This window comes from Pelodiscus sinensis, chromosome 10 (genome assembly GCF_052426305.1).
Source record: "Pelodiscus sinensis isolate ZL-2025 chromosome 10, ASM5242630v1, whole genome shotgun sequence".
NCBI classification, from domain to species: Eukaryota; Metazoa; Chordata; order Testudines; family Trionychidae; genus Pelodiscus; species Pelodiscus sinensis.
The window spans coordinates 4,640,289-4,665,070 of NC_143061.1; the positions used below are offsets into that span (position 1 = coordinate 4,640,289).

General features: G+C 54.1%; 1 protein-coding gene across 4 annotated transcripts in view; it reads left to right on the forward strand.

Annotated features, from left to right (window-relative positions):
- The first annotated feature begins 22,369 nt into the window (after positions 1-22,369).
- Positions 22,370-24,782, forward strand: part of MASP1 (MBL associated serine protease 1) — a 60,042-nt gene continuing 57,629 nt past the window's right edge. For 2 of the 4 annotated variants that reach the window (XR_016350333.1, XM_075938223.2), the window contains exon 1: positions 22,370-23,354. Coding sequence is in view for 3 of the 4 variants with exons in the window: in XM_075938223.2 (XP_075794338.2) it covers positions 23,206-23,354 (149 nt within the window). In the remaining variant the exon portion in view is untranslated. The remainder of the gene's footprint in view (positions 23,355-24,782) is intronic. The other 2 variants (XM_075938226.2, XM_075938224.2) reach the window with 2 other exon arrangements.

Consider the following 24,782-nt stretch of genomic DNA (forward strand, 5'->3'; position numbering starts at 1 on the left):
AGGGCCTCACTGATTAGCATGTCCATAGGCCGGGCTCTGCCCAATGCTCAACCACATGCAGGGAAATATTCAGTATCCACACAGATTCCAGATTCCTAACTACACACACAGACATTATACAACCACACGACCAGCGTACATAGGATTAGCAGACAGTGAGCTTCTATTCAACACCCCACATGGCCCCTTTTATACCATTTTTGGGGCCAACACCCCCACCTCTGGGTGCAGCAGTGATCTGGCTGCTTCCCTCAAATTCAGTAACGTGACAACATACCAGCCTGCTCTCCAGTTGCAGGAGTCCTCCTGAGGCAGGGACTCATGTAGTAGAGCTGAAGGGCCCAAGCTCAGGCCCTGGCCCCGAGGGCGCTGCAGAAGCTGCCAAGTGGTTTCGTGAAATAACTGGCCCAACCCATCGACGTGGCAAGGAGACAGTTACCGACGGTGTAAAGGAACATTGGCTGGAGAGAGCCAGCTCTCCACTGCTTCCCACCTGAGCTGTGGCACCCTACACACCTGCCTGTTATCGGAGCACTTGTGTCTCCACTGTGCTGAGCTAAGAAAAGTGGGGTGGAGTCTCCGCTGAGGCTTTGTCTACACTGAGCAGTTTTCAATGGGTTTACGCTGGACGCGTGGTCCCGGCGCACAGCGCTCTAGGTGAACCGCTTCTGCAAGGGGTGTAGCTCACAGCACGAGGGCCTGCTTCACACTGGCACTTTGCTGCCCTGCGAGGGGAGGGTGTTTTTTCACACCCGTGAGCCAGAAAGTGACGGCACTGTAAAGTGCCAGTCTAAACATGACCCGACTTACTTCATTTTTATTCACGGCATTGCAGGGGCAGCTAGACCTGCCAGCCGGCTAGGGGGCTGTACCAACGCGAAGCAAGGCAGAGCCTTGGCCCCAAAAGAGTTTCCAAGCTCAGAAGACAGGGCAAAGGACATGGTATGAACTCCATGGGGAAACTGAGGCACAGGTGATGTGTCCAGCGCTGCACAAGGCGTCTGTGGTAGAGCTGAACCTGAACGCAGCGTTCACAAGCCCCAGTGACACGCCATCACTAAACAACCAGCCTCCCCAATTCAGTCCAGTCCCGATTAGAACCTGCCCCTTCCGTCTGAAATATTCCTTGGCTGTGTCTAGACTGGCCAGTTTTTCCAGGAAATCAGCCGCTTTTCCGGAAAAACTTGCCAGCTGTCTACACTGGCCACTTGAATTTCCGCAAAAGCCCTGACTTCCTACTATGCTGCTCCCATTCGGGAAAAAGTCCCTTTTGCGCAAAACTTTTGCGCAAAAGGGCCAGTGTAGACAGCTCAGATTTGTTTTGCGCAAAAAAGCCCCAATCGCGAAAATGGCGATCGGGGCTTTTTGCGCAAAAGCGCGTCTAGATTGGCACGGACGCTTTTCCACAAAAAGTGCTTTTGCGGAAAAGCGTCCGTGCCAATCTAGATGCTCTTTTCCAAAAATGCTTTTAACGGAAAACTTTTCCGTTAAAAGCATTTCCGGAAAATCATGCCAGTCTAGATGTAGCCCTTGAGTTTAGCCCAGAATTAGCTGCCTTCCCCTCTCCTCTTCTCCCCTCCCCCAACCCCATCTCTCTGCATGCAGGGAAACAAGACAGCAAGATAAAAACAACACAGAGAAGTCCTAAAACCATGCCACCGGTCCAGACGGTGGAGGCCAGGGATAGGGGAATTGATCACTTGGGGATGGGGGGGGAAGGGAAGTTTGTTTTTTCACACACTGAAAGCTCTTTAATTGCTCTGAGTTGTTTACCAAAGGAGGCCATAATTAAAAGTGAATGGATGTAATTTCGTTATCAGCATGAATATTAACTGGAGATAAACACCACCTCAATATTCATTGAAGCGGGGATGGAAGATGAACGACAGGACTCAGTCCGGGCTGGCGTTTAAACCTTCGGGAAATGAAATTAGCCAGAGAGCAAGCGGAACAGCAGAGGCCTTCAGAACCTACCAGGGGTGGAGTGGGGGCTGCAGACGGGGTCAGAGTTGTGGTCTGCGGTGGCAGAAGTGGAGCTGAAAGGCACGAGGCTCATGAGCCTTATAGGAAGTGCTGTGTACAAATCCATGAGCGTTACTAGACAATACTGTAAAAGACCAGGTCAGTCTAGGGAGGGTTAAGACTTTCCTAGGGGGGTGCATTGATCCAGCTTGGCTTGGTGAAATGTTTCTCATCCACCTGTAAGACATCGCAGCAGCACTGTCCAGGAAGGTAATGCAATGGTTCCAAGATGCCAGGATACCAAGATGCCAAGTTTTGGTTCACTAACTTCATCAGTGATTTAGACGGTAGCATAGAGAGCACACCTGTAAAGTTTGCAGATGATCCCAGTCTGGGAGGGGTGGCATGTGCTCTGGAGGAAGGGTCATCATTCAAAATGAGCTGGGCAAACTGTAGAAATGGTCTGAGGTCAACAGGATGAAGTTCAATAAGGACGAATGCAAAGTGCTCCACTGAGGAAGGAACAATCCGTTTCACACACACAGAATGGGAAGCGACTGTCTTGGAAGGATGTAGCAGGGCAGCTGCCCTGTACTGGCCCTTTAAGAGCCAAACCCCAGCCTGGAGCAGGCCCGGGGAGTTCAGCCCAGCTGGGCGGTGTTGGCCCATTAAGGCCCAGCTGGGAGCTATAAAAGGGAAGGGCTGCTTCAGCAAAGGCAGTGTGAGCCTGGCTGCCGAGGGAGCAGGATGCTCTCTGGAGCTAGGGCAGGGCTAGAGAGCCAAGCTGGGCCAGGGTGCTTGGAAAGCCAACCGGCCAGCCTGCTAGGCCTGCGGCAAGGCTGTGAGCCTGGCTGCCGAGGGAGGAGGATGCTCTCTGGAGCTAGGGCAGGGCTAGAGAGGCAGGCTGGGCCAGGGCGCTTGGACAGCCAGCCGGCAAGGCCTGCTGGAGAGACACCAAACCCCCGGAAGGGGGGCTCGGAGCGAGTGACTTGGGCACTGCCGGAGGGCAGTGTGGCGAAGAGAGCAACGCGACCGGAAGATTCCAGAGGGGAAACGCCACGTGAGCGGAGGCCTGTGCGGGCAGAATGGACTGATTCCGGGGGACAGACGACGGACCCCCGCTACGGTGGTGAGTGACCCCCTCACAAAGGAGTACGGCAGAAAGGGATCTAGGGGTCATAGTGGCCCACAAGCTGAATAGGAGTCAACAGTGTGACGCTGTTGCAAAAAAAGCAAACATGATTCTGGGCTGCATTCACAGGTGTGTTGTGAGCAAGGCACGAGAAGTCATTCTGCCGCTCTGCTCTGCGCTGGTTAGGCCTCACGTGGAGTATTGTGTCCAGTTCTGGGCACCGCATTTCAGGAAAGATGTGGAGAAATTGGAGAGGGTCCAGAGAAGAGCAACAAAAATGATGACAGGTCTAGAGAACATGAGCTGGGAAGGAAGACCTAAGAATGGCCAGCATCAGCTGCTTTAGGGGGAGGTGCAAGAAACCACCTACCAGCCAGCTCTGGAATAACGTGCCATGTGGGTAAGTTTCTTCCTGATCCCCATTAGTAAGCAGTGGCCAACGGCCCTGAAGCATGAAGGTTCCGATGCACCGTTCTGTCTTTTTTCCAGTTCTCCCTGGATGTTCTCATGGGCCTTATCGAAGTTTCATTCTTTTCTGAGTCCCACCACACTCCTGAACGGCCACAGGACAATCCAAACCACACTGGACGAGGCAACCTAGTGCATTCATGTGCGGAGCAAAGCTAATACCCCAGCCAGGGCAGGGTAACCCCGACTTTCCCACAACTCCCCCCGAGAAGCTGCAGTCAGCCACCTGAAAAATGGATCCCACACGTTCCCTAGGCAGTCTCCTTCTCTTCCTTGTTCCTGTCTCTTTTTTTAATCTTCACTTCTTAATTTAACCGTCAGATCCCCATTTGAGTAACCGACACAACAGACACAAAATACACAATCGGCAGCCTAGTATAAGATAGCTGTCGCTTTTCGGGGAATAGTAGCTAGCTATGGCTGGCGTGTTTTGCTTTCTTTATGTATATGATGGTAGCCTCCAGGTACCCCACTGTGCTGGGAATATAAATATCTGTCAAATCTACATTACATGAGCATTAAGGCTGCAAAGCCACCAGTGCCAGTTCACAATTGCCTCTCAAATCTGAATTCCCATCCCCTTGCTCAGATGCACTGGGACCGATGTTCCTTCTCATTTTTGCCATCCTGTGTGGAATAAATTTTGTGACACACACTGAGGCATGTGTGGATGTGCACCACCAGTAGACACACCCGCTGCCGGCTGTGGGCGCTCTGCTAATCAATGGGGTGACATTTGACTCTCTCCTGGGTGGCCACCCAAGCGCACCTCTTTTGCGCAAGAGGGATGCACTGGAGATGCAGCCCTGGGCTATGTCTGCACTCACGGCTTCTTGCGCAAGAAATATGCAAATGAGGCTAAGCGTGGAATATCGCCACACCTCCTTTGCATACCTAATGAGCCGCCATTTTTGCAGAAGAGGCTTTTGCGCCCGAAGGAGCTGTCTACACTGCCCCTTCTTGCACAAGAAAAACCCCTCTTGCGCAACGCCGTTCTACCTGAAAATCATCGGCATAGCGGCATTGCGCAAGAGGGGTTTTCTTGCACCAGAAGGGGCAGTTTAGACAGCTCCTTTGGGCACAAGAGCTTCGTCTGCAAAAATGGTGTCCATGCTTAGCCTCATTTGCATATTTCTCGCGCAAGAAGCGGCGAGTGTAGACGCAGCCCTAGAGTTGAAAGCTGCTGTATAAAGTATCGCTCTGTTATGATGGAATGTGCGGCTGAGAATTTACTCCCGAAGGAGGAGTGAAAACACTGCTCTTCCGGGCTATAACTTGGGATACCATCCATTAGTACAAGCCACTTGTCTATTTCTCTGCCTCTAAACGCACTCTTCATCTTCAGGCTCATTTTCATGCCAGGCTTTTTACTTTGCGGGGGGAGAGGCAGCACGTCACATAGCTTGACTAAGATGCTAAATCCTGCAACCTGTCACGGGGGAAACGAAAGGATCCATAATCCCCTGCTACGAGACCCAATCAATGCAGATAGGTCCTTAATATCAACCCACCCTCTGGTTCGTAATCATTAGCCCCGCTTCCCCCGCCCCCCGCCCGCACATGCGGTACACTGGCTGCAGTTCACAGTGTTCCGCCATCCGTCCCCGTGACAGGCGCTTGGCAGTCGTTTAACAGGTTACTAATGAGAAAGGAGCTAATGAGTTTATCAATAGTACTCAGCAGCAAGCAGGCGAACAGTCCTATGTGACGGAGATGAGGGATGGCCGTGAGCTGTCGGCGTTGGAATAGTACACGGTGCTCCCCTGGACAAGAAGCAACAGCTTCCAGGGCATGTACGGTCCCTCTCCTCTATCCGTTCTGCTCCTGTCCAAGTCTGCTCTCTCCTTGCCTGGGGTTGTCCTGGCTCACATTGATGCTTCAGGGGAAAACCCAGGGAAAGGCTCTGTAATAGGGGGTGATCACAGAAGACCCCTGGGGGTTGCTTCCTGGGGTGCTGCTAACGCATCGACTCATCCCTCTTTGCTCGCTGGGGTCTCACCGCCCTGTCCGGCTGGGCCGGATCTCCTGGTCTCCCCCGGCCCAGGCACAGAGCTAAGATCGCAGCTCCCTGAAGAGCAGTGCAGACACAGCCTCCGGGAAACCAAGCCCCAAATGGGATCAGAACCCCCAGATGAATCCGTCTGTCACGGTGTGAGTGTTTCACACGTTGAAAGCCTGCTCCGGCACGGCCCCTTTAGCAATCACAGATGGGTGTGCACACTGATGGCTCCCCCAGGTAACGCTTGTTTACACCAGGCTTGACAGGAAATAAAAGTGCTGTAACTAAGTACAAGCAGGAGAGTTGAGGCAGTTGCAAGTGAAAACAGACAGAGCCGAGTGAATTACAATCATATATATAGTAGCCCAATGTCTGTGACTCTGTAACGCTGTAGCATTACGAGTTGCCTCTAGGGGGTGCTCTTGCCTCCCACCGTGGCGCTCGGCTGACTTCTGCACCGCACAGCTGGGCCGCCGTGGGGGAGCCCAAATGGCCGCTTCCTCCACTTGCTCCCCTGTGGCAGCCTGGCTGAACAGCGCAGAAGTCAGCCAAGCGCCATGGCGGGAGGCGAAGGGGGGCGGGGCGGTGACATGAGGTGTGACAGCAGCTCCAGGCCCCGCCCCCTGGCTGTGAACGTCACCGCCCCACCGAGTGCCATGGTGGGAGGCGAAGGGAGGGCGGGGTGGTGACGTGAGGTGTGACAGCAGCTCCAGGCCCCGCCCCCTGGCTGTGAACGTCACCGCCCCACCGAGTGCCATGGCGGGAGGCGAAGGGAGGGCGGGGTGGTGACGTGAGGTGTGACAGCAGCTCCAGGCCCCGCCCCCTGGCTGTGAACGTCACCGCCCCACCGAGTGCCATGGTGGGAGGCGAAGGGGGGCGGGGTGGTGACGTGAGGTGTGACAGCAGCTCCAGGCCCCGCCCCCTGGCTGTGAACGTCACCGCCCCAGCGAGTGCCATGGCGGGAGGCGAAGAGTGGCGGGGCGGTGACGTACACGCCCAGGGGGTGGGGCTTGGATGAGCGTACATCCCCGATGGAGAGAGGAGAGAGAGTGAGAGGCAGGAGAGGGAGAAGAGAAAGAGAGAGACAGGGAGAGAGGCAGGAGGTGGAGGAGAGCTGAGAGAGGGGGGGAGGCAGTAGGAGGAGGAAGAGAGAGAGAGACGAAGCGAGAGACCGGAGGCTCAGGAGAGAAGACCGACGTGGAGGAGAGACCTGAAAATCCCGTCTTATGACGGGCTAATTGGCTAGTTTTAAAAGAAAAGAAAAGCCGGAGCTCAGACTAACACACCAGAGCTTATCGCCGACTTGCCTGAAAACTGTTCTTATTTTGGGCAAACCTCCCAGCCAATGAAGATCTTTTTCTCTCCGGGGTCCCTGACAATTCCCTTGGGTGTGTCCTGCCAGCCACAGACAAAGGGACAGCTTGCTTCCCCTCTTTTTATAGATTCCACTTGGGGTGGGACCTTGTGCTTTTTCCCACCTTCCATGGAAAAGTACCTGGTCAGGGCAGTGCTATTATCCCCCCAGTGGCAGATTGGGAAACTGAGGCAAGGTGAAGATAAGTGACCTGTCTCCAGCCACACAAGGACGTGGTCACAATGCCGAATGTGTCCCCGCTTAGCAACACAGGCTTGGGGGCACAGCTAAATAGGTCCCTCGTTAACTATGTGAGCCAGGAAATGATGGGAAGGTTCATAGCCAGTTCTATTGCAGGGCATTGTGGGTGCTAACCTGCAGAGATGCCCAGCTGTGGGCCCTCATCTGAACATCAGAACGTCCAGACTGGGTCAGACCAAAGGTCCATCCAGCCCAGTGTCCTGTCTGCCCACAGTGCCCAATGCCAGGTGCCCCAGAGGGAGTGAACAGAGCAGGAAACCACCCAGTGATCCCTCCCCGTCGCCCATTCCCAGCATCCGACAAACAGACTAGAGACACCATCCCTGCCCATCCTGGCTAATAGCCATTGATGAATGTATCTAGTTCTTTTTTTGAATCCTGTTAAAGACCTGGCCTTCACAACATCCTCTGGCGAGGAGTTCCACAGGTTGACTGTGTGCTGCATGAAGAAAAACTTCCTTTTGTTTCTTTTAAGCCTATTAATTTAATCGGGTGACCCCTGTCTTGTGTTATGAGAACAAGGAAATCACTTTTCCTTATTCACTTTCTCTGCACCCGTCATGATTTTATAGACCTCTATCCCATCTCCCCTGAGTCTCCTCTTTTCCAAGCTGAAAAGTCCCCGTGTTACGAATCTCTCCTCTCTTATTAATCTCCCTCCGAGCTGGCTAATTGGAGGCGATAAGCCCTGAGAAGCCACAAGGTCCACACGAGAAACGGCTTGCTCAGTGATGAAGGGTGGCCTGACAGATGAAGGCCAGGGGCTGACTTTGCAAAGCACACAGCTCCCAGTTCAGCATCGTGCTTTCTGAGCGATCGCATGCGTGTAATCGGGCCCCAGCTCCTGAAAGGCAGGAAGGGTCCCAACGTCCCCTACAATCAAGCCCACAACGGGATTTAGATTGCAACGGATGTGAGGAATTAACATACCCTCGTAGGTGTGGGGCATCATCGCTCCGTGCCTCAGTTTCCCGCCTGCATACCGTCACGGCCCTACCTCCCAGTGGCCAAGGGCAAGTACCAGGCACTCCAGTGAGGAAAGGCACGCAAGCAGGCAGGTAGAACATTCCCTCTGTGATCATAGACTCATCTACTCCCAGGGCTGGCAGACCTCAGGAGCCATCGCGTCCAGCCCCCTGCCCAAAGCAGGACCAACCCAACTAAATCAACCCAGCCAGGGCTGTGTCAAGCCAGGACTGAAACACCTCTAGGGATGGAGATTCCACCCTCTCTCTAGGGAACCCAGCCCAGCGCTTCCCCACCCTCCTAGGGAAAGAGTTTTTGCTAATATCCATCCCAGGGCTGGCCTTACCATGAGGCAAACTAAGGCAGGCAGACTGTAGGGGGGTGCCACTAAGACCCAAAGTGTAGAAAATTGTGTCTGCTGCTGGTGTGTATCTATTCTCTCTGCTCTAGATGCCCAGAGGTGGGGGAGTGCTGTGCTGGAGGAAGGAGGGCACAAGAGACGTAACAGGCAGGCAGGAGAAAAGGGGGCATGGGGGCATCATTTGAGCTCCCGCCTCGGGTGCCAAAATGTTGTGGGCCGGCCCTGATCCAACCTAGACCTCCCCCATTGCAACTTGAGACCATTGCTCCTTGTTCTGCCATCCGTCACTCCTGACATGCTCTTTCGGAAGCCCCTGTATCCTCGTTCCACAAGGGAGAAGGGAGTTTTCGAAAGAGTGGAGGGTTCCGAAATTTGGCCCCATCTAGGTGGGCCACATTTCGGAAAAGCCTCTTCCGACAAAAGCATCGGAAAAAGACACGCAAAATGCGGAGCGCAATTTGTGTCTCTTTTTCCGATAGATCCTCGCAGTCTCGTTGTACCCTCCCTCGTCTCTTCTGCAGCCTAAACAAGACCAAACCCCTCAGCCTCTCCTCGTAGGTCATGTGCTCCAGCCCCCTCATCCTTTTGGTTAGCCAAAGAGGAGCTAACATCCGAGTGCCTTGGCTTCGGCGCGCTCGCTGCATTACCGGAATCTAGCTCATTACTGGGGAAAGTGCTGGGGGAGACCTTGAGGGAGAAAGGCACTAATATACACAGCTCGCTGCTCTCCAGCCGACCACGTCCTGGCCAATTTGCCGCCTAAAGATCTGGAGAATAGAAAATAACTAAAGTGCCCCTGAAGCAAAAAACAGGACTATGTAGCACTTTAAAGACAAACAAGCTGGTTTATTAGGTGATGAGCTTTCATGGGCCAGACCCACTTCCTCAGATCAAGCAGTGGAAGAAAATTGGCACGACCATATTTCCAATCTTCCACTATTTGATCTGAGGAAGTGGGTCTGGCCCACGAAAGTTCATCACCTAATAAACCATCTTGTTAGTCTTTAAAGTGCTACCTCGTCCTATTTCAGGTTCAGCTACTCCAGACTAACACGGCTACATTTCGATCACTATTCTAAAGTGCCCCTGAGAGCCGCCGGGAGACGGGGCTGCAGGAAAGCGTCTATTTTTAAAAATAAAAGTGGGTTTAAAGTGTGAAATGGGGGGCTGCTTGGCTGGGTTCCAGGCACCGGAAAGGGGGGGTCAGAGCAGCCTGCAGGGGCAAATCAGGAAGAGCGCTGCCGGCTGGGTGCACGGGCACACTCCAGATTTGAAGCTGGGAGTTGCTTAGCACTTCCAGGCTGTGGCCCATACATTTCCAAACAGGGGAGCTCCGCTATTGCAAACCGGGGACCAGGAAGCCCTGTGAGAGAGGAAAGGCAGAGCTGAGGATTTTCCTGCCTTGTCCAGCAGGGAAACTGAGGCATGGAGCAAACTAGGGCCAGATTTTTCATCTGCAGGGGCATTCTGGAAAATCCCTCCAGCTGCCCTCAGTCTTGCTGGCTTGTCCAGGGCCGCACACACACGCTGCACCCCAATCTCTACAACACTAGCCGCCCTGACCCATGCTCCCCTTCCAGGACTGCCGGACCAGCTGCATCCTGGGCATCAGTGCTGAGAATGCCGAGGCAGAGACCGACGACAGCTGGCCCCGGAGTGAGACACGAACAGCAGGAACCTCTGCCCTGGGGCCCACCGCTCAGGGCAGAGAGGTGGCCCCCTGCCCCCTGGCTGCTGTGCACTATTCAGCACTGTTGGGTGCGGGGCACCGTCCCAGCTAGTGGCGTGAGACCACTTGCAGAGAGAGAAAGACTGAGTCTGCTCCACAGCCATAGCTGGGCGCCAGCTGGCTTGTAGCTCCAGCCACAGACGCGCCTGCATTCAGCTCCAGAGGGCGCCGGTTCAGTTCCGCCTGTCGGTGCTACAGCTGCGCTTAGAGGACACCGCCCTGTGACAACGGGCCTCTTTCCATTGGAGCATCCGCACAAGCCTGGTCTTCCCATTCGCCCAGGGCTGCAGTTCTGCACCCCCAAGAGCTTGGGAGCAGCCTGCCTGTGCGTGGTGGGAATGTGAGCGGGTCTCTGTGAAGCCCCTTTCTCTGCCAGAGGAAAGGCAGAGCAAAAAACCATGGAGCTGACTAGCAGCGGCATGATCTGCCGCAGGGAAATCCAGTCTTCTGCCGAGCCAGTGGCTTTGCTGTGGGCCCCTGACACGTGTGTAATAGCATCACTCACCCACCCCATGCTCCTCCACCCTGGCCATGTCTCTGCCGAGGAAACTGGTGTGATGCGGGTTGTCAGAAAGCATTAAGGTGCTTCTCTCTACAGCAATGGTGGAGGTGGGGCCAGGCTGGGAGGGACTTTCCAGGCAGACAAGGCAACGTGCCACCAAGTGCCAGGCAGGGATGAGAAAGGAGTTCAGGGGGAAGCGTTGAGCCTGTCCCTTGTGTTGCACTGGAGGGAGGGAGCATGTGAGTATTGCCCAATGGTTAGCGCACTACCCTATGACTTATGATCTGGGCTCAGTTTCCTGCCTTGCTGAAGATTTCCTGTGTGATCTTGGGCAAGTCCCACAGCCTCTCTGTGCCACTCTGTACAGCCGGGTTGATCGTACATTGAAGCCTGTGAGATGCTCCGCCGCCAGGGTGATGGGCACCATAGAAAGCCAGGGGAGTTAGCCTGGGGACTGATCAAATTCACCTAGTAGGTAGCTGCCCCTGTAGTTCATCAGGCTAATCCCTGGCTTAATACTGGCGCAAAGGAACAGGTCCTTCGCTGTCAGTGGCCGGCCATCTCTGGCCCCCCGGCTCTGAAAGCAGCGGCACAGCAGGAAGGGCGACGTGGGTCTGGTATTGCCACCCTCACTGCTGCACCCCTGCTGCCCGGGCGCTGCTTGCAGAGCTGGGCATCTGGCCAACTTTCCAATGCCAGCTGCCCAGCTCCGAAGGCAGCACAGGAGTCAGGGTGGCCACCCCGTGACCCGCCTAAAATAACCTTGTGATCCCCTTTTGGGCCCGGATCCCCAGTTTGAGAACCGCTGCTCTCCCCCAGGAAATCTGTAGAGTGTAGGGGAAAAGCCCACAAAAGGCCAGACCTCACGGGAGGACACCGGAGTGTACAGTCGGGGCATGTTTTGCATGCCCGTGAATTTGGTCAGGCCCTTCTCATAGAATCATAGAACACTAGGACTGGAAGGGACCTCGAGAGTCATCGAGTCCAGTCCCCTGCCCTCATGGCAGAACCAACTAATGTCTAGACCATCCCTGATAGACATTTATCCAACCTGCTCTTAAATATCTCCAGAGATGGGGATTCCACAACCTCCCTGGGCAATTTATTCCAGTATTTAACCACCCTGACAGTTAGGAACTTTTTCCTAATGTCCAACCCAAACCTCCCTTGCTGCAGTTTAAGCCCATTGCTTCTTGTTCTATCCTCAGAGGCCAAGATGAACAAGTTTTCTCCCTCCTCCTTATGACACCCTTTTAGATACCTGAAAACGGCTCTCCTGTCCCCTCTCAGTCTTCTCTTTTCTAAACTAAACAAACCCAGTTCTTTCAGCCTTCCTGCATAGGTCATGTTCTCTAGACCTGTCATCATTCTCGTTGCTCTTCTCTGGACTCTCTCCAATTTCTCCACATCTTTCTTGAAATGTGGTGCCCAGAACTGGACACAATACTCCAACTGAGGCCTAACCAGCGCAGAGTAGAGCGGAAGAACGACTTCTCGTGTCTTGCTCACAACACACCTGTTAATGCCTCCCAGAATCATGTTTGCTTTTTTTGCAACAGCATCACACTGCTGACGCATATTCAGCTTGTGGTCCACTATAACCCCTAGATCCCTTCCTGCCGTACTCCTTCCTAGACAGTCGCGTTACATGTGCATTACATCCGTCATTAGAAAGTGAGAGCGAACAGGTGGGAAAGGCAACACCTTTTATGAGACCTCAGGCCGGAAGAGCTCGAAAGCGTCTCTTTCCCCTGCAGAACTCGACGGTCCAGCCAAGGAGATTTCCTCTCCCACCCGGTCGCTCGTGTCCTGGGACCAAGCCGGCCACCGTAGCGCTGCAGACAGCCCTAGAACGTGCGAGAGCTCCGGCAGTACATTTCAGGCACCTCTGCGACTGAGAGACGCCTCCGTTGTTACGCTCACTGGGGTGAATGCGACCAGGGAGAGCGAGCCTCAGGATTCAAGGCAGCAGCGGGGGTCAGGAAGAAATGTCACTGAGAGTCCGGCATTGCGCAATGGCAGCCCCTTGGGGCGGAGGGGTGACGCTGCATCTGTCCACAGTTCTCCTTTTAGTGGTCATCCTTTTCCCTGCCCCGTTAGTAGCGCCAAGGGCACGAACCCAGGGCGGGGCTAGACTCCCCACACGCCCAGCAGGCCAAGAGCTGGCCTGGCTGTAGACCCAAGAGCTGTGCACATGAAAAGGGAGGCAGATTTCAGGTAGACGAGGCGGAAGGATTGCTCCAGCTGCTGATGCTAAGCCCCGGGCAGGCTCAATGAATTCTGCTGCAGTAACGCCCTGGAGTTTTTATCATGCCTGCTACCCCCCCGTTCCCTATCTGAATTCCTCCAGCAGGTCGAAGCTGTCCCTGCGTGCACAGCTGGGGCACTGGGTTGTACCAATGGGTGTCTTCTGGGCAAGGCACCATGTGTGTTCACAGCCCACCTGGGATGCTGGCCCGGCTGTGTTTACGGATGTGTCACAGCGCCTCCTGCTGGCTAGCACAAGCCTCGGGTTACAATTCTCTGAGCTAGGAGGGTTTGCAGGCCCTGGAGAGAGCCCTGCGTGTTCACAGCTAACGGTGTGTGGGGGCCGCTTTTTACAAAGCGTTTTGCTCTTGACTCGATAAAGCCCATCTGAGCCAGAAGTCCTCCACGTTGTCCTGTCAGCCAGCGCCTGTGGATGGCGGTAAGAGCCATCCTGTCAGCCCCAAGGACTCCCAACGGCTTTACAAATCACCGAGGGTACCTCTAGACTGAGAGCTTCCGAAAAAACGGCTTCCGAAAGAGAGCGTCTGCACTTCAAATGCGCATTGAAAAAGCCATCTGCTTTTTCGAAAGATAGCGTCCACACTGACTGGACACTCTCTCGCATGTAAGCTGTGATTGCTATGGACGGAGTGGGCACCTGTGCCTCTTCTTTCGAAAAAACTCCCTCCTCTGCGTCCAGACATGCCTTTTTCTGAAAGAGCTCTTTCGGAAAAGGTGTTCTTCCTCGTAGAATGAGGTTTACCCCTGTCAGGAAAACCCCTGCGTTCTTTCGATTTTCTTTCACAAGAACGCGATTGCAGTGTGGGCGTCAGTGAAGTTTTTCCGGAAAAAAGGCCGTTTTTCTGGAAAAACCCTGCCGTCTAGACTCACCCCTATGTAGAAACATTAGGCCTACCTCCGGAATGCAGCCATCTCTGGGGTAAAACGTGGCAGCTGTGAACAACTGCCCCACAATTCCACAGTACAGTGTGTCCTCTCTGTAAGTCCAAGATACGGTCCAAAAAATGGGGACTTCTAGCGATACCACGTAAAGCGGGGGAATGTCTTTCCGCAGATGACTTCCATGGGCGCAAACTGGGCGTTTGTGAGATTTTTGCGTGATTTACGAGCAGGGAACGGGAGGACTTGTAACGCATCCGTTCCTACAGGCGTCCACGACGTTGGTGCGGAACGGACGTGTGCCGGGATGACTGATAGCGGGGACACCCTGTACCCAACAATGTGACCCTCCATTTTACACCGCCCCAGTGAGAGATAAGTCCCACAGCACAGCATCCCTTCCCCCCATCTTGGGAAATTGGGCCACCAACCCCCCTTTCTTCCTACACGTCTCCCAGCCACCCCCCAACCGATGCCTCTGCTCCACCGGCGAAATCCGACCAGCGGCCCCGTCATGGCGGGTGACACTGGTGAGTCCTGGGATGATTTTCACGATCTGACTAGCACGTACATTAAATGGGGGGGGGCTGGAGCAGCTGTTAGCCGGGGTGAGTCAGGGAGAGACACCCACTTTCCTAGGTGTCTTTTCCTAGCCTTTTAAGACTACACTTGAAAGAGAATCCTCTGAACTGTCATTCATGCTTAATTCGACACTTTACACCTAAGTATGAATAAAGACGCTAATTATCTTACCCATTACAAAGACAGCTTCCCCTATTATCACCTCTAATACCATTAGCTCCCAGACATTTACCTCCCCCCCCCCCCATCCCCTTTCTGTTCTGAAATTCGATTTGTCCTTTTCATACGTGTTCATTTTTTTAATTGTATCCTTTGGTATATATGGTTGTGACAATTTTCTTCCACTATTTGATCTGAGGAAGTGGGTCTGGCCCACGAAAGCGCCTCACCTAATAAACCATCTTGTTAGTCTTTAAAGTGCTACATAGTCCTGTATTTTGTTTCAGCAAGACCAGACTAACACGGCTACATTTCTATCACTATTCCACTTTCCTAGGGTCCAGGCAGGGTGCAGACAGCCTGGCTTTGTAAAGAGAGATCCAAGTGCCATCTAGTGGGCAAAAGACACAAGTGTCGTGCCACAAAAGATTCAGGCCTCCTGGCATGACCTCGTGCCTGACGTTTTTAGAAGCCGTGAACCCGCAGCTCTGGCAAAGCCCAGTTACGAGGAGGAAGAAGCCGGAAACAGAAGGGAGGGAAGCAAACGCAGGAAACTCTTTTCCGAATAGTTTGGGGAAAGGAGCTGGCTAGACAGCCCTAGGATCCCAGAGACATGGGCCCCCATGGGAGTTGGGTGGCTCTGCCTAGGGTTGCCAGGTGTCCGGTTTTGAACCGGACAGTCCGGTATTTGCGTTTTCTGTCCGGGAAGCAAATGGAGAAAATACTGGAGATAGAAATGTCGGGTATTTTCTCATGAAGTACGTTTTATTCTTATCAGGAGTATCAGTGGATAGCTGTGTAGTGCCTGGCTGGTAGACACGCTCACCCTGCATCAGTCACGTTGCGCGAGCGTGTCTACCAGCCAGGCAGTACGCAATTACGCAGCAGAGAGAAGAGGGGTGGGACCGGGGCGGGATGGAATCCCCGGGTCCAGACTCGCCCGTGCATCCCGCCGGGACTGTGCACTGGATGGACAGCACCCCGGATCTGCGTGTGCCCAGGACAGCCCCGCTTCCCACTGGCCAGTTCCCTCCTCCCCCCGCAGCCAACTCTGCTACCCCCGAACCCCTCCCGGCCAGTCCCACTTCCCGCCGGCCGGTTCCACCCCCGCCCCCCCAGCCAACCCTGCTACCCCTAAATCCCTCCTGGCCAGCCCCGCTCCTTGCCGGCCAGTTCTCTCCCCCCCTCTAACCAGCCTTGCTCCCCCCAATCCCCTTCCAACCAGCCCTGCTTCCCACTGGCCGGTTCCCCCCGGCCAGCCCCACCCCCCCAACCCACTTCTGGCCAGTCCCACTCCCCACTAGCCAGCTACCCCCAAACCTCTCCCAGTGAGCCTATTAGCCAGGGGATAGAAAAGGTGTCCCTGGTCTCTTTGTCAGAGGCTGGAGAGGGACGGCAGGAGACAAATCGCTTGATCATTGTCTTCGGTCCACCCTCTCTGGGGCACCTGGTGCTGGCCACTGTCGGCAGACAGGCTACTGGGCTAGATGGACCTTTGGTCTGACCCAGTACGGCCGTTCTTATGTACCTTAGTTGAACATAAGAACATAAGAACGACCGTACTGGGTCAGACCAAAGGTCCATCTAACCCACTAGACTGTCTGCTGAAAGTGGCCAGCGCCAAGTGCCCCAGAGGGTGTGGACTGAAAACAAAGTTCAAGTGATTTGTCTCGTGCCATCCTTCTCCAGTCTGACAAACAGAGGCCAAGGACACCATTTCTACCCCCTGGCTAATAGCCTTTTATGGACCTAATCTCAATGAAATTATCTAGCTTCTCTTTAAACTCTGTTATAGTCCTAGCCTTCACAGCCTCCTCTGGCAAGGAGTTCCACAGGTTGCAAGCATAATAACATGGCTAGATGAACAGAGCCACCAATTAATCTAGATACTCAGGGGAATCCCCTGTGCTCAGGACTTAGTTACAAAAGAGAGGAAACCCCCACTTTTAACAGCACAGACATCATTTCCACATTCCCAAACCAGGAAAACAATAAAGACTGGTGGATTAACTAACTTTACTCTATTTACGTATTGTGAAAAGTCTTTTCTTGGAGAGAGAGAGAGAGTCTCCCATCTCCCTGTTACCTGGAAGAAAACTGTTCTGACTCAAAGGAAGGATTAAAAATTCCTTTGTCCCAGTTTGAAATCCCTACCTGCATTGTTATTGGCTGACCAGATACCTGGCTAGAGCCAGGAGATATAGTTAACCCCTTAGTTCCCAGGTGCTGGCCAGCCCTCATGGTTATGACAAGCGGGTATTGCCAATCAACTTTAATGATATCTGGCTAAAAACATCAGCTGGTACATTGTCTTGGAAAAGCAGGTTTCCTTCTTCCCCAGACTTGTCTGGGAAACACCGTTCAGGCAGGATTTCAGCTTCTGTTCATAACTCATAACTATGAACATACATTTCATAATGATATTCACGAGCAGTGTGTTGGAAGTGAGTAGCGAAAAGTTATTAACTTGTTCCCGTGGCATAAGGACTAGGGGTCACCAAATGGAATGAATAGTTTGCAGGTTTAAAACAAACCAAAGGAAGTTTTTCTTCATGCAGTGTCAACCTGTGGAACTCCTTGCCAGAGGAGGTTGTGAAGACCAAGACTTTGACAGAGTTCAAAAAAGAACTAGATACATTCATGGAGGTTAGGTCCATCAATGGCTGTTCGCCAGGATGGGTAGGAATGGTGTCCCCAGCCTCTGTTTGTCAGAAGTTGGAAATAGGTGACAGAAGAAGGACTTGATTCCCTGTTCTGGTCACTCCTTCTGGGGCATCTGGCATTGGCCATGGCGGGCAGACAGGGGACTGGGCTAGATAGGCCTTTGGTCTGACTCAGTGTGGCTGTTTTTATGTTCTTAGTTTGCATCTGATACATCACCGGGCATACTTTGTAGTTGTACAAAGATTGTTACAGTCGCGTGAATAAAAGGGTGGTTTGGTTCACAGTCCCAATTCCCCACCCCCGGCCTAGTCTCTGATATATTGGGACCAACATGGCCACAACCACCCTGCCTCCAACAACAATTTTGGCAGAGATATTAAACCTGCGTCAGGATTTATGCTAATCTGTAACGCAAGGACAAGGAGACCAAACACCGTAGGCAAATTATCCACCATCTGCTTACTGTGAGGTTTCTTGCAGCTGGGGATGTTTCACAACCAGTTTTGGGAAAGATGTGGAGAAATTGGAGGAAGTCCGGAGGAAGGGGGGAAAAAAAGAGTAAAGGTCTAGAAAAAATGATTAAGGGCACCGACTGAAAAAGACATGGGTTTGTTTAGTCTGCCAGAGAAACTACGGAGTGGGGACATGGGTTCAGACTTCTCGTGCATAACAGGTGGCTATTAAGAGGCGGGTGAGACGTTATTTGCCTTCTGCACTGACGCTAGGACAAGGAGCAACGGGCTTCAATTGCAGCAAGGGAGGTTGAGGCTGGACATCAGGGAAAACTTCCTACCTGTCAGGGTGGTTAAGTTGCCTCGGGGGTGGGATCGCCTGGCAGGGTTGATCTAGATCAGGGGTGGGCAGCGCCATCCTTAGGGGAGTGTGGGGCTCAGGCCAACCCCCCCTCCTCCGCCTCAGGCCCCACCCTGCCTCTTCCTGCCCCTGCTCTGCCCCCTTCCACCTCCATTCTGCCCCTTCCCCCAAGCCCCCTCCTCCAATGACACAACCTGAGGGATACCGGGGGGCTGGCATGGGCTGCAGGGGTCACCTCCCCCCAACACTTGCCACCCGCTCTACCCAGCACTGAATGGCAGTAGCACTGAGTGGTGGGACTCTGTCAGGGGCAAGAGGGCTGAGGCTGGAAGCAGAACCCAGGCTGCGGGGACCCCCCCCAAAAACCTGGGGGTGCTGCACCCCTTGTCCCCATGCTTCTGTGCACAGCCTCCCTCCTTGGTGGGGCAAGCTGCTGTTTGTGGCTCTGCAGAAGCGGGTGTGTGTGCCTGTGGGCCAGATGAAATTTAGCAATAGGCCCTAGGAAATACCAGAAATATTGAGTCATATTGTCCTGGTCTTGCTGGAGGGCCTAGATGTATTTCAGCAGCTTCGTCGGTCTTCGTGGCCTAGATCACTCTTTAACAACGAGAGCCTTTTGCCGAAGCGTTGCTTGGCCGTTTGAGTTAAGTGATAACAGAAGCCCCCATGATGCATCACTCCTGTGTGTCTCTAAAAGTTCATGCTCCACGGATCTGACATGAAATTTGTTACAAGGGCACCACAAACCCCCAGCTACGCGTGCGAATTGTTTAGTAAATCCAGGTGTTCCTCCTCAGGAATTCCTTTAACTTCTAGGGCCTGATTTCCCTCTGCCCCACAACGGTGTGAATTAGGCACAACCTCATGGAGGGCCCTGGGCAAACCACAAACCTGCTGCAAGAGCAGAACTGGGGCTTCCCAATAAGAGGAGCTTTGGTTTGGATCCTCAGCTGACTTCAAGGGACACCAGCTGCCACCCTGTTCCCTTCTCTCTGCCCGTTCCCTGCTGCACCCTGGCAGGAAGAGCATGCGTGCCTTCTGACGGCCCAGAGGGGAGAAATCACAGAATCATTGAACACTAGGACTGGAAGGGCCCTCGCGAGGTCATCGAGTCCAGTCCCCTGCCCTCACGGCAGGACCAAGCACCAGCTTGAGCATCCCTGACAGGTGTCTGTCCAACCTGCTCTTAAATATCCCCAGTGATGGAGATTTCACAACCCCCCTAGGCAACTTATTCCAGTGTTTCACCCCCTGACAAGTAGGGAGTTTTGCTTGGTGTCCCATCCTCGGTGGTTAATGAGCCACATGGCCCGACTGCTTAGATCTGGGGGGCTACCCTTAGGCCCCGGTGCTGCCCACGACAGGGCAAAACGAGCCCGTGCTTTGCATCCGGGAGACGCTTCTATTCAAACATGATCCAGGTCAGCAACGGGGGCACCCGCTGCTCCCTGATCTGCCCCCGACGCACAGTGACCTCCAGGCCTCTGCAGCCACCTGCTGCTTCACACACAGCACCTACGGGCATGGGGAAGGGGCAGCCGCCTGCAGCTGCCTGGCTCCGGCTCCGGCTCCGGCTGACTTTCAGGCAAGGTGGCTCTAGGAAGGATTAACCTGGTCACGGCGCCCCCTGCTGGCACAGGTAGAGAGCTGCAGGCGAACGAGGCCTCAGACCCGAACTGTGTGAAACTTTCCTTATCCCGCCCCTACAGGAACCCCGACGGCTGCTCGCATCCCTGCGCGGGGGCAGGCTCCAAATTACACGCGGCCACATCTGTGTGCCCCGCAGCTCTGGCAGCCGGGTGCCGGCATCGGGGAAGGGCTGGAAATGGGGTCCTGGCTGGGCCACTCTCTGCCCCACGGCCGTTCCCAGGAGACCCTCTTTGCATCCCCCGCCTGAGCGGGACGCCCTGGGGCCCCTGGGAAGGGGCTGGCCCTGCCTGGGGTTGGTAGCTGGTGCGGAGTATTAGCCTCTGGTGTTCATCCAGCAGATGGCCCATGGGGCCCGCAGAAGGCAGAGCAGGTGGGAGCGACACAGGAGTGGGGTGGGGAGGATGCAGCTGCCCAGCTAAGCCAGGGGAGGCATGATAAGCACGGATGCCTCTGTGAGTCTATGTGCAATGGAGAGTCCGAAAGCACCCAGGCCTTGGGTATGGCTGCCCCTGGGCTGCATGGGGCGGGCGCGTTCCCCCTGCCCGCCGGCCTCAGCATCCCCCATCCCGGACTGAGCCTGACCCAGAAGTTTTCCCTCCGCTCCCCGTTTCCCTGGCCTCCCGGAGTCACAGAGCAGGGGCTTTGATGCATTGCCCAGAGGAGCTCGTGCTGTCCCCCAGCCTGGCGCTCCGGTGGGGCGTCTGCGCGTCACAGCCCCGGGGGGCAAAGCGAAGCCGCCAGCGTGGCCCCCAAGGCCCCCAGCAGTGCTCGGAGCAGCCCCCATCCTGCCGACACACAGCACTGAATGCACGGCCTGTCCCAGCACCGCCGCGGCTCAGCACAGAACCAGCTACGGACCCTTTATGGGTTGGTCCAAGGACTCGGAAGTGACCTCATTGCCATCAGCATCAAAGGCAGCTGGCAGAACGAACAATATTTCATCGGGGCGGTGGGGAGCACTGGGACGGGCTCCCGAGGGAGGGGTGGAGTCTCCATCCCTAGAGGTATTGAAGTCCCGGCTTGACACAGCCCTGGCTGGGTTGGTTGAGTTGGGCTGGTCCTGCCTTGGGCAGGGGGCTGGACACGGTGGCTCCTGAGGTCCCCGCCAGCCCTGGGCTTCTAGGATTCTCTGAAATTGTCCAGGAGAGGGCTGGAGAGCACAGAACACACACGTGCGGGGGAGATTCAGGCCTGGGAGCGTGTTGGGGTCTCCCTGCAGGTGATGACCCAGGCTGGTGGAAGGCAGTGTGTGTCTGGGGTGACCTGCGTGCTGTCTGGCTGGTCGAAAGGGGCTGGGATGGGAGCTACAGCAGCAAGGCATCATGACACAGCCCTGCGGGTTGGGGGCTGCAGCCCACAGTGCGACCAGGAGGGAATCTGTTTCATGGGGCCAGCTTCTGTTGTCGAGAAAGGCAAGCTGTTAGCGGGGCTCGTTGTATGCTGAGCGCTTGGGCGGCCGCCCAGGAGAGATTCAGGTGCTGACCAGCTGAGGAGCAGACCACCCAGAGCCACCCAAACCCAGCAGCATGTGTTCCTACTGGTGGTGCACATCCACACTTTCCTTGGTGCGTGTAACAAACTTTATTCCGCCCATGGATGAAAAATATTAGCGGAAACACGAGCCTGTTCAGCTTCTGCAGAGCTCCCCTTCCGGTCTGGGGAACCCAAGCCAGGGGTAGGTTTCGTTAGACACCTGTGGCTGGCCCGGGCCAGCTGACTTGGCTCATGGGGCTCCGGCTAAGGGGCTGTTAATTGCGGGGTCACTGTTCAGGCCCAGGCTGTAGGAGTACTGGGGGCGGAGCGTTGCTGCCTCTAGACCCCACCCTCCCTGTGCTCACGGGCTGGCAAGTCTGGGGCTGCCCACCCCGCTCCCTCCCTGTACTCTGGGCTGGGGCAGCTTGGGCCTAGCGCCGCCTCACCTCCCCGTGATGGGGGCGTGGCCTGGGCACAAGAGGCAGGACTGGGGGCGGAGCTAGGGGCTTGCCTCCCCCAGCCCTACCTTGGCCCCCCGCCCGTGGCTGTAGGATCCTGTGTGGCGGATCCCGGGGGACTTGTGTCCTGATGACCCATTAGAACTTCCAAAATAAACCAGCGATTGGGAGGGAAATAGCAGCCGCGGAGCCTCACTCAGAACCCCTCCCCCTGACATTTTGTGACTTTTACAATAACCTTTTCCTCTTTTTTAATGAAAAACGTTATTTCTTCCCCTGCGGCGGCGGAGACGTCCCACACGAACAACAGAGGGCAGCAGCGAAGCTGACAGCCTCCTCCCCCCCCAAACACACACACACTGACAGGAAACATGGCCAAACGCAGAGCAAAAATACTCCCCTGTCTTCATTTGCAACCATCCTCCAGGTGGCCGGGAGCTGGAGAAGACACCGGCCCTTCAGGCAAACGTAGGGGCCTTAAACCAACCGGGGCCCCTTTAACTGCAGCGCCACCGCCCTGCATCAGAGCGCTGGAAAAGTCCTGGGAGGTTTGAGAAACATGCTGTTTAGCATAAGTGTTGCCAACACATCCCTGCTTGGGCGTGTATTTAACATGCAGCGTATGTCCCCAGGCCTGCCTCGGGGTGTCGGCAGGATTTACACGAGCTGGATTAAGCGGATGCTGCTATTCAGACTGGACTCTGAAACTGTCAAAGGGCATCCCGTCTGGCAGAGGAGCGGGTGCTGTTTTGGCTTCCTGGCTGACAGTCCCCTTGTTTGCAGCCTGCCTCGACTTTGTTCCCCGTATCTGTGAGAAGCAAAGCGTTCCTTTTGTTCAGAGCAAGGGGGAAATGCAGCCGTGTGGGGTGAGAAAGCATCCTGGGTTTTAATGGTTCCTTTTGCCGGCCTGGTCAAAGACTTACAGCCTTCCGCTGAAAGGGGTTCTAAATCCAGAACCGAATCCAGCCTGAATGTTACCTTTAACCCCAGAGCAACGCCTCCAGAGCTTCGCGGAGGTTGGACACCCGGATCTGCGCCTGGGCCTGACTGTCATGATCGGGATATTCTCCGAAACCAGAGTGCCACCCCAAACTGCAAGCTGCTTTGGCACTGCAAGAGAGGCTGAAATCCGGTCTCAGACCCCCAGATCTGGATTCCAGCACCGGGGCCCAAGTCTCTTTTCGGTTATTTCTGTTGGGCAAGTTTTGTGTTTCATACATTCCCAGCTCGCACGGGGCTGGTGTCTCTGCAGCGTGCCCTGTGGAGAAGCAATTTTAGCCATCTGGCACGGCTGCCTGGAAAAAAAAAAACGGCCAACACAAACACATACGCACAACCTGGCAGATTTCGAAAGACACCAACCTAGCTGCGCCCGGTGGCTTTTGTTGAATTCCGGGAGACAGCCCTGCGGAGTCAGAGGAGGGACTGGGAGGCCAGCCGGGCTGAGCAGAGGATAGATTCAGGCCAGTCAGGTTTGTGTGTGTAGAACTGTAGCAAGCAAAGGAAGGCGTGATCTGCATGGAGAATGCCAGACACACACACACACACACACACATACACATCTCTGTGGAACAAAGATAAGGCAGACCGCAGGCGCGTTTGGGACAAGCAAGCCTACACCAAAAACACCCTCGATCTGAGCAGATCAGAAAACACCAGCAGCAGCAAAATGAGGTAAGTGCCCATCTGGGAAACTGACAAGCAAAGAGATTCCCACGCTATTTGGACAGAGCCAAGGAAGGGGGGGTTGCCGCTGGAAAATACTTTGCCGATTGCTTTTTTTTGATTGCTTCGTCTGCAAGGGCAGCAGCAAGTAAAACATGACCCGCATCTCCACTTCATGCCAGTGCTGGGAACGCATGCTGGAGTCCCCGGGAATTCTAGCTGATGGGGGGATGCAGGCTGGTTTTTTGGGGGGTGCAAAGAAAGCGTGGGATATTATTGCTGCAGAGTGCTTTATTTACACAGCGTTTGCTGAGTGTCTGAAAAGTGTGAGTTTCAGCAAAGGCGTGACATACTGTACATGTTTCTGTTTCTCGGCTCACACCAAAGTCATTTCTCTCCCTTTCCTGAGAATAAGACTTTCCTGGCATGGCCTAGAAGTTTGATCTTCTTTTTCCTCCTCCGTTACCGAGAAAGCAAAGACATAACAGGCCAAATCTTTAGCGGGTGCAAATTCGCATTGCTCCATCAAAGTCAGTGGGGCTGCCTGGTTTGCGCCAGCTGTGAATCTGGCCTCACAGATTTATTCTTACCAGAAGAGAAACAGATTTTTCCCTTTGCACATTTTTGTGGTTTTTGAAGAAGCCATCAGAAAGTTGCATGTTAAAACTCACTGGCACTGAGAGAAAAATTGATCCCGATTTCTCAGTGCGCCTTAACTTTCTCCGCTTCTCAGCAAATGCTGAGGAAAGTGACCATCCCCAGATATCTACCACTCTGCTTTGAAGAGGTTTAACCATCAGGTTAAAAATAATCCATAGAGATCGTTTTAATTTCTTCACGGTCGTAGCCAACTCAAGTGTCGATCTTGCAAACACTTATACACACTTAGTGCATAAATAGTTCCGTTGGCTTGTGAGGGACAAGACCTGAGTACCTTGTTTTTACAACTGAAACAATATTTTAATTGATCTGATTTTTTTACCTGCTGCCTTTATGGATGCTTTTTATTCATGTGGCTAATGGAATTAAACTGCTTTGTCTCTGGTCAGTGTCAAGAACGGTAGAGGCAGAATGACTAAGGCCAAGCAGATCTGTTTTCACTGGTTTTGTTTTAAAAAATACTCACACGAATGTAAGATGTTTGTGCCAGAAAAGAAGCACATGACTGAGCATCAGGTTGGCGGGATTATTAGCAGCAATGTCTTGGGACCTGGGACAGACATAGAATCCAAACGCTCTTGTGATTTTGGACAAGTCACCTAGGCTACGTCTATGCTACAAAGAAAAGTCAGAAAAAGATACGCAAGTTGCGTTTCTGTTTCTGCTTTTCTTTCGAGAGAGGCCAAATTTCGGAAAAACCTCCTCTTTCGACACAACGAGGCTCGCAGGGATGGCAAAAAAAATGTGTCCGCTTTTCCGAAAGTTTTTTTGGAAAAG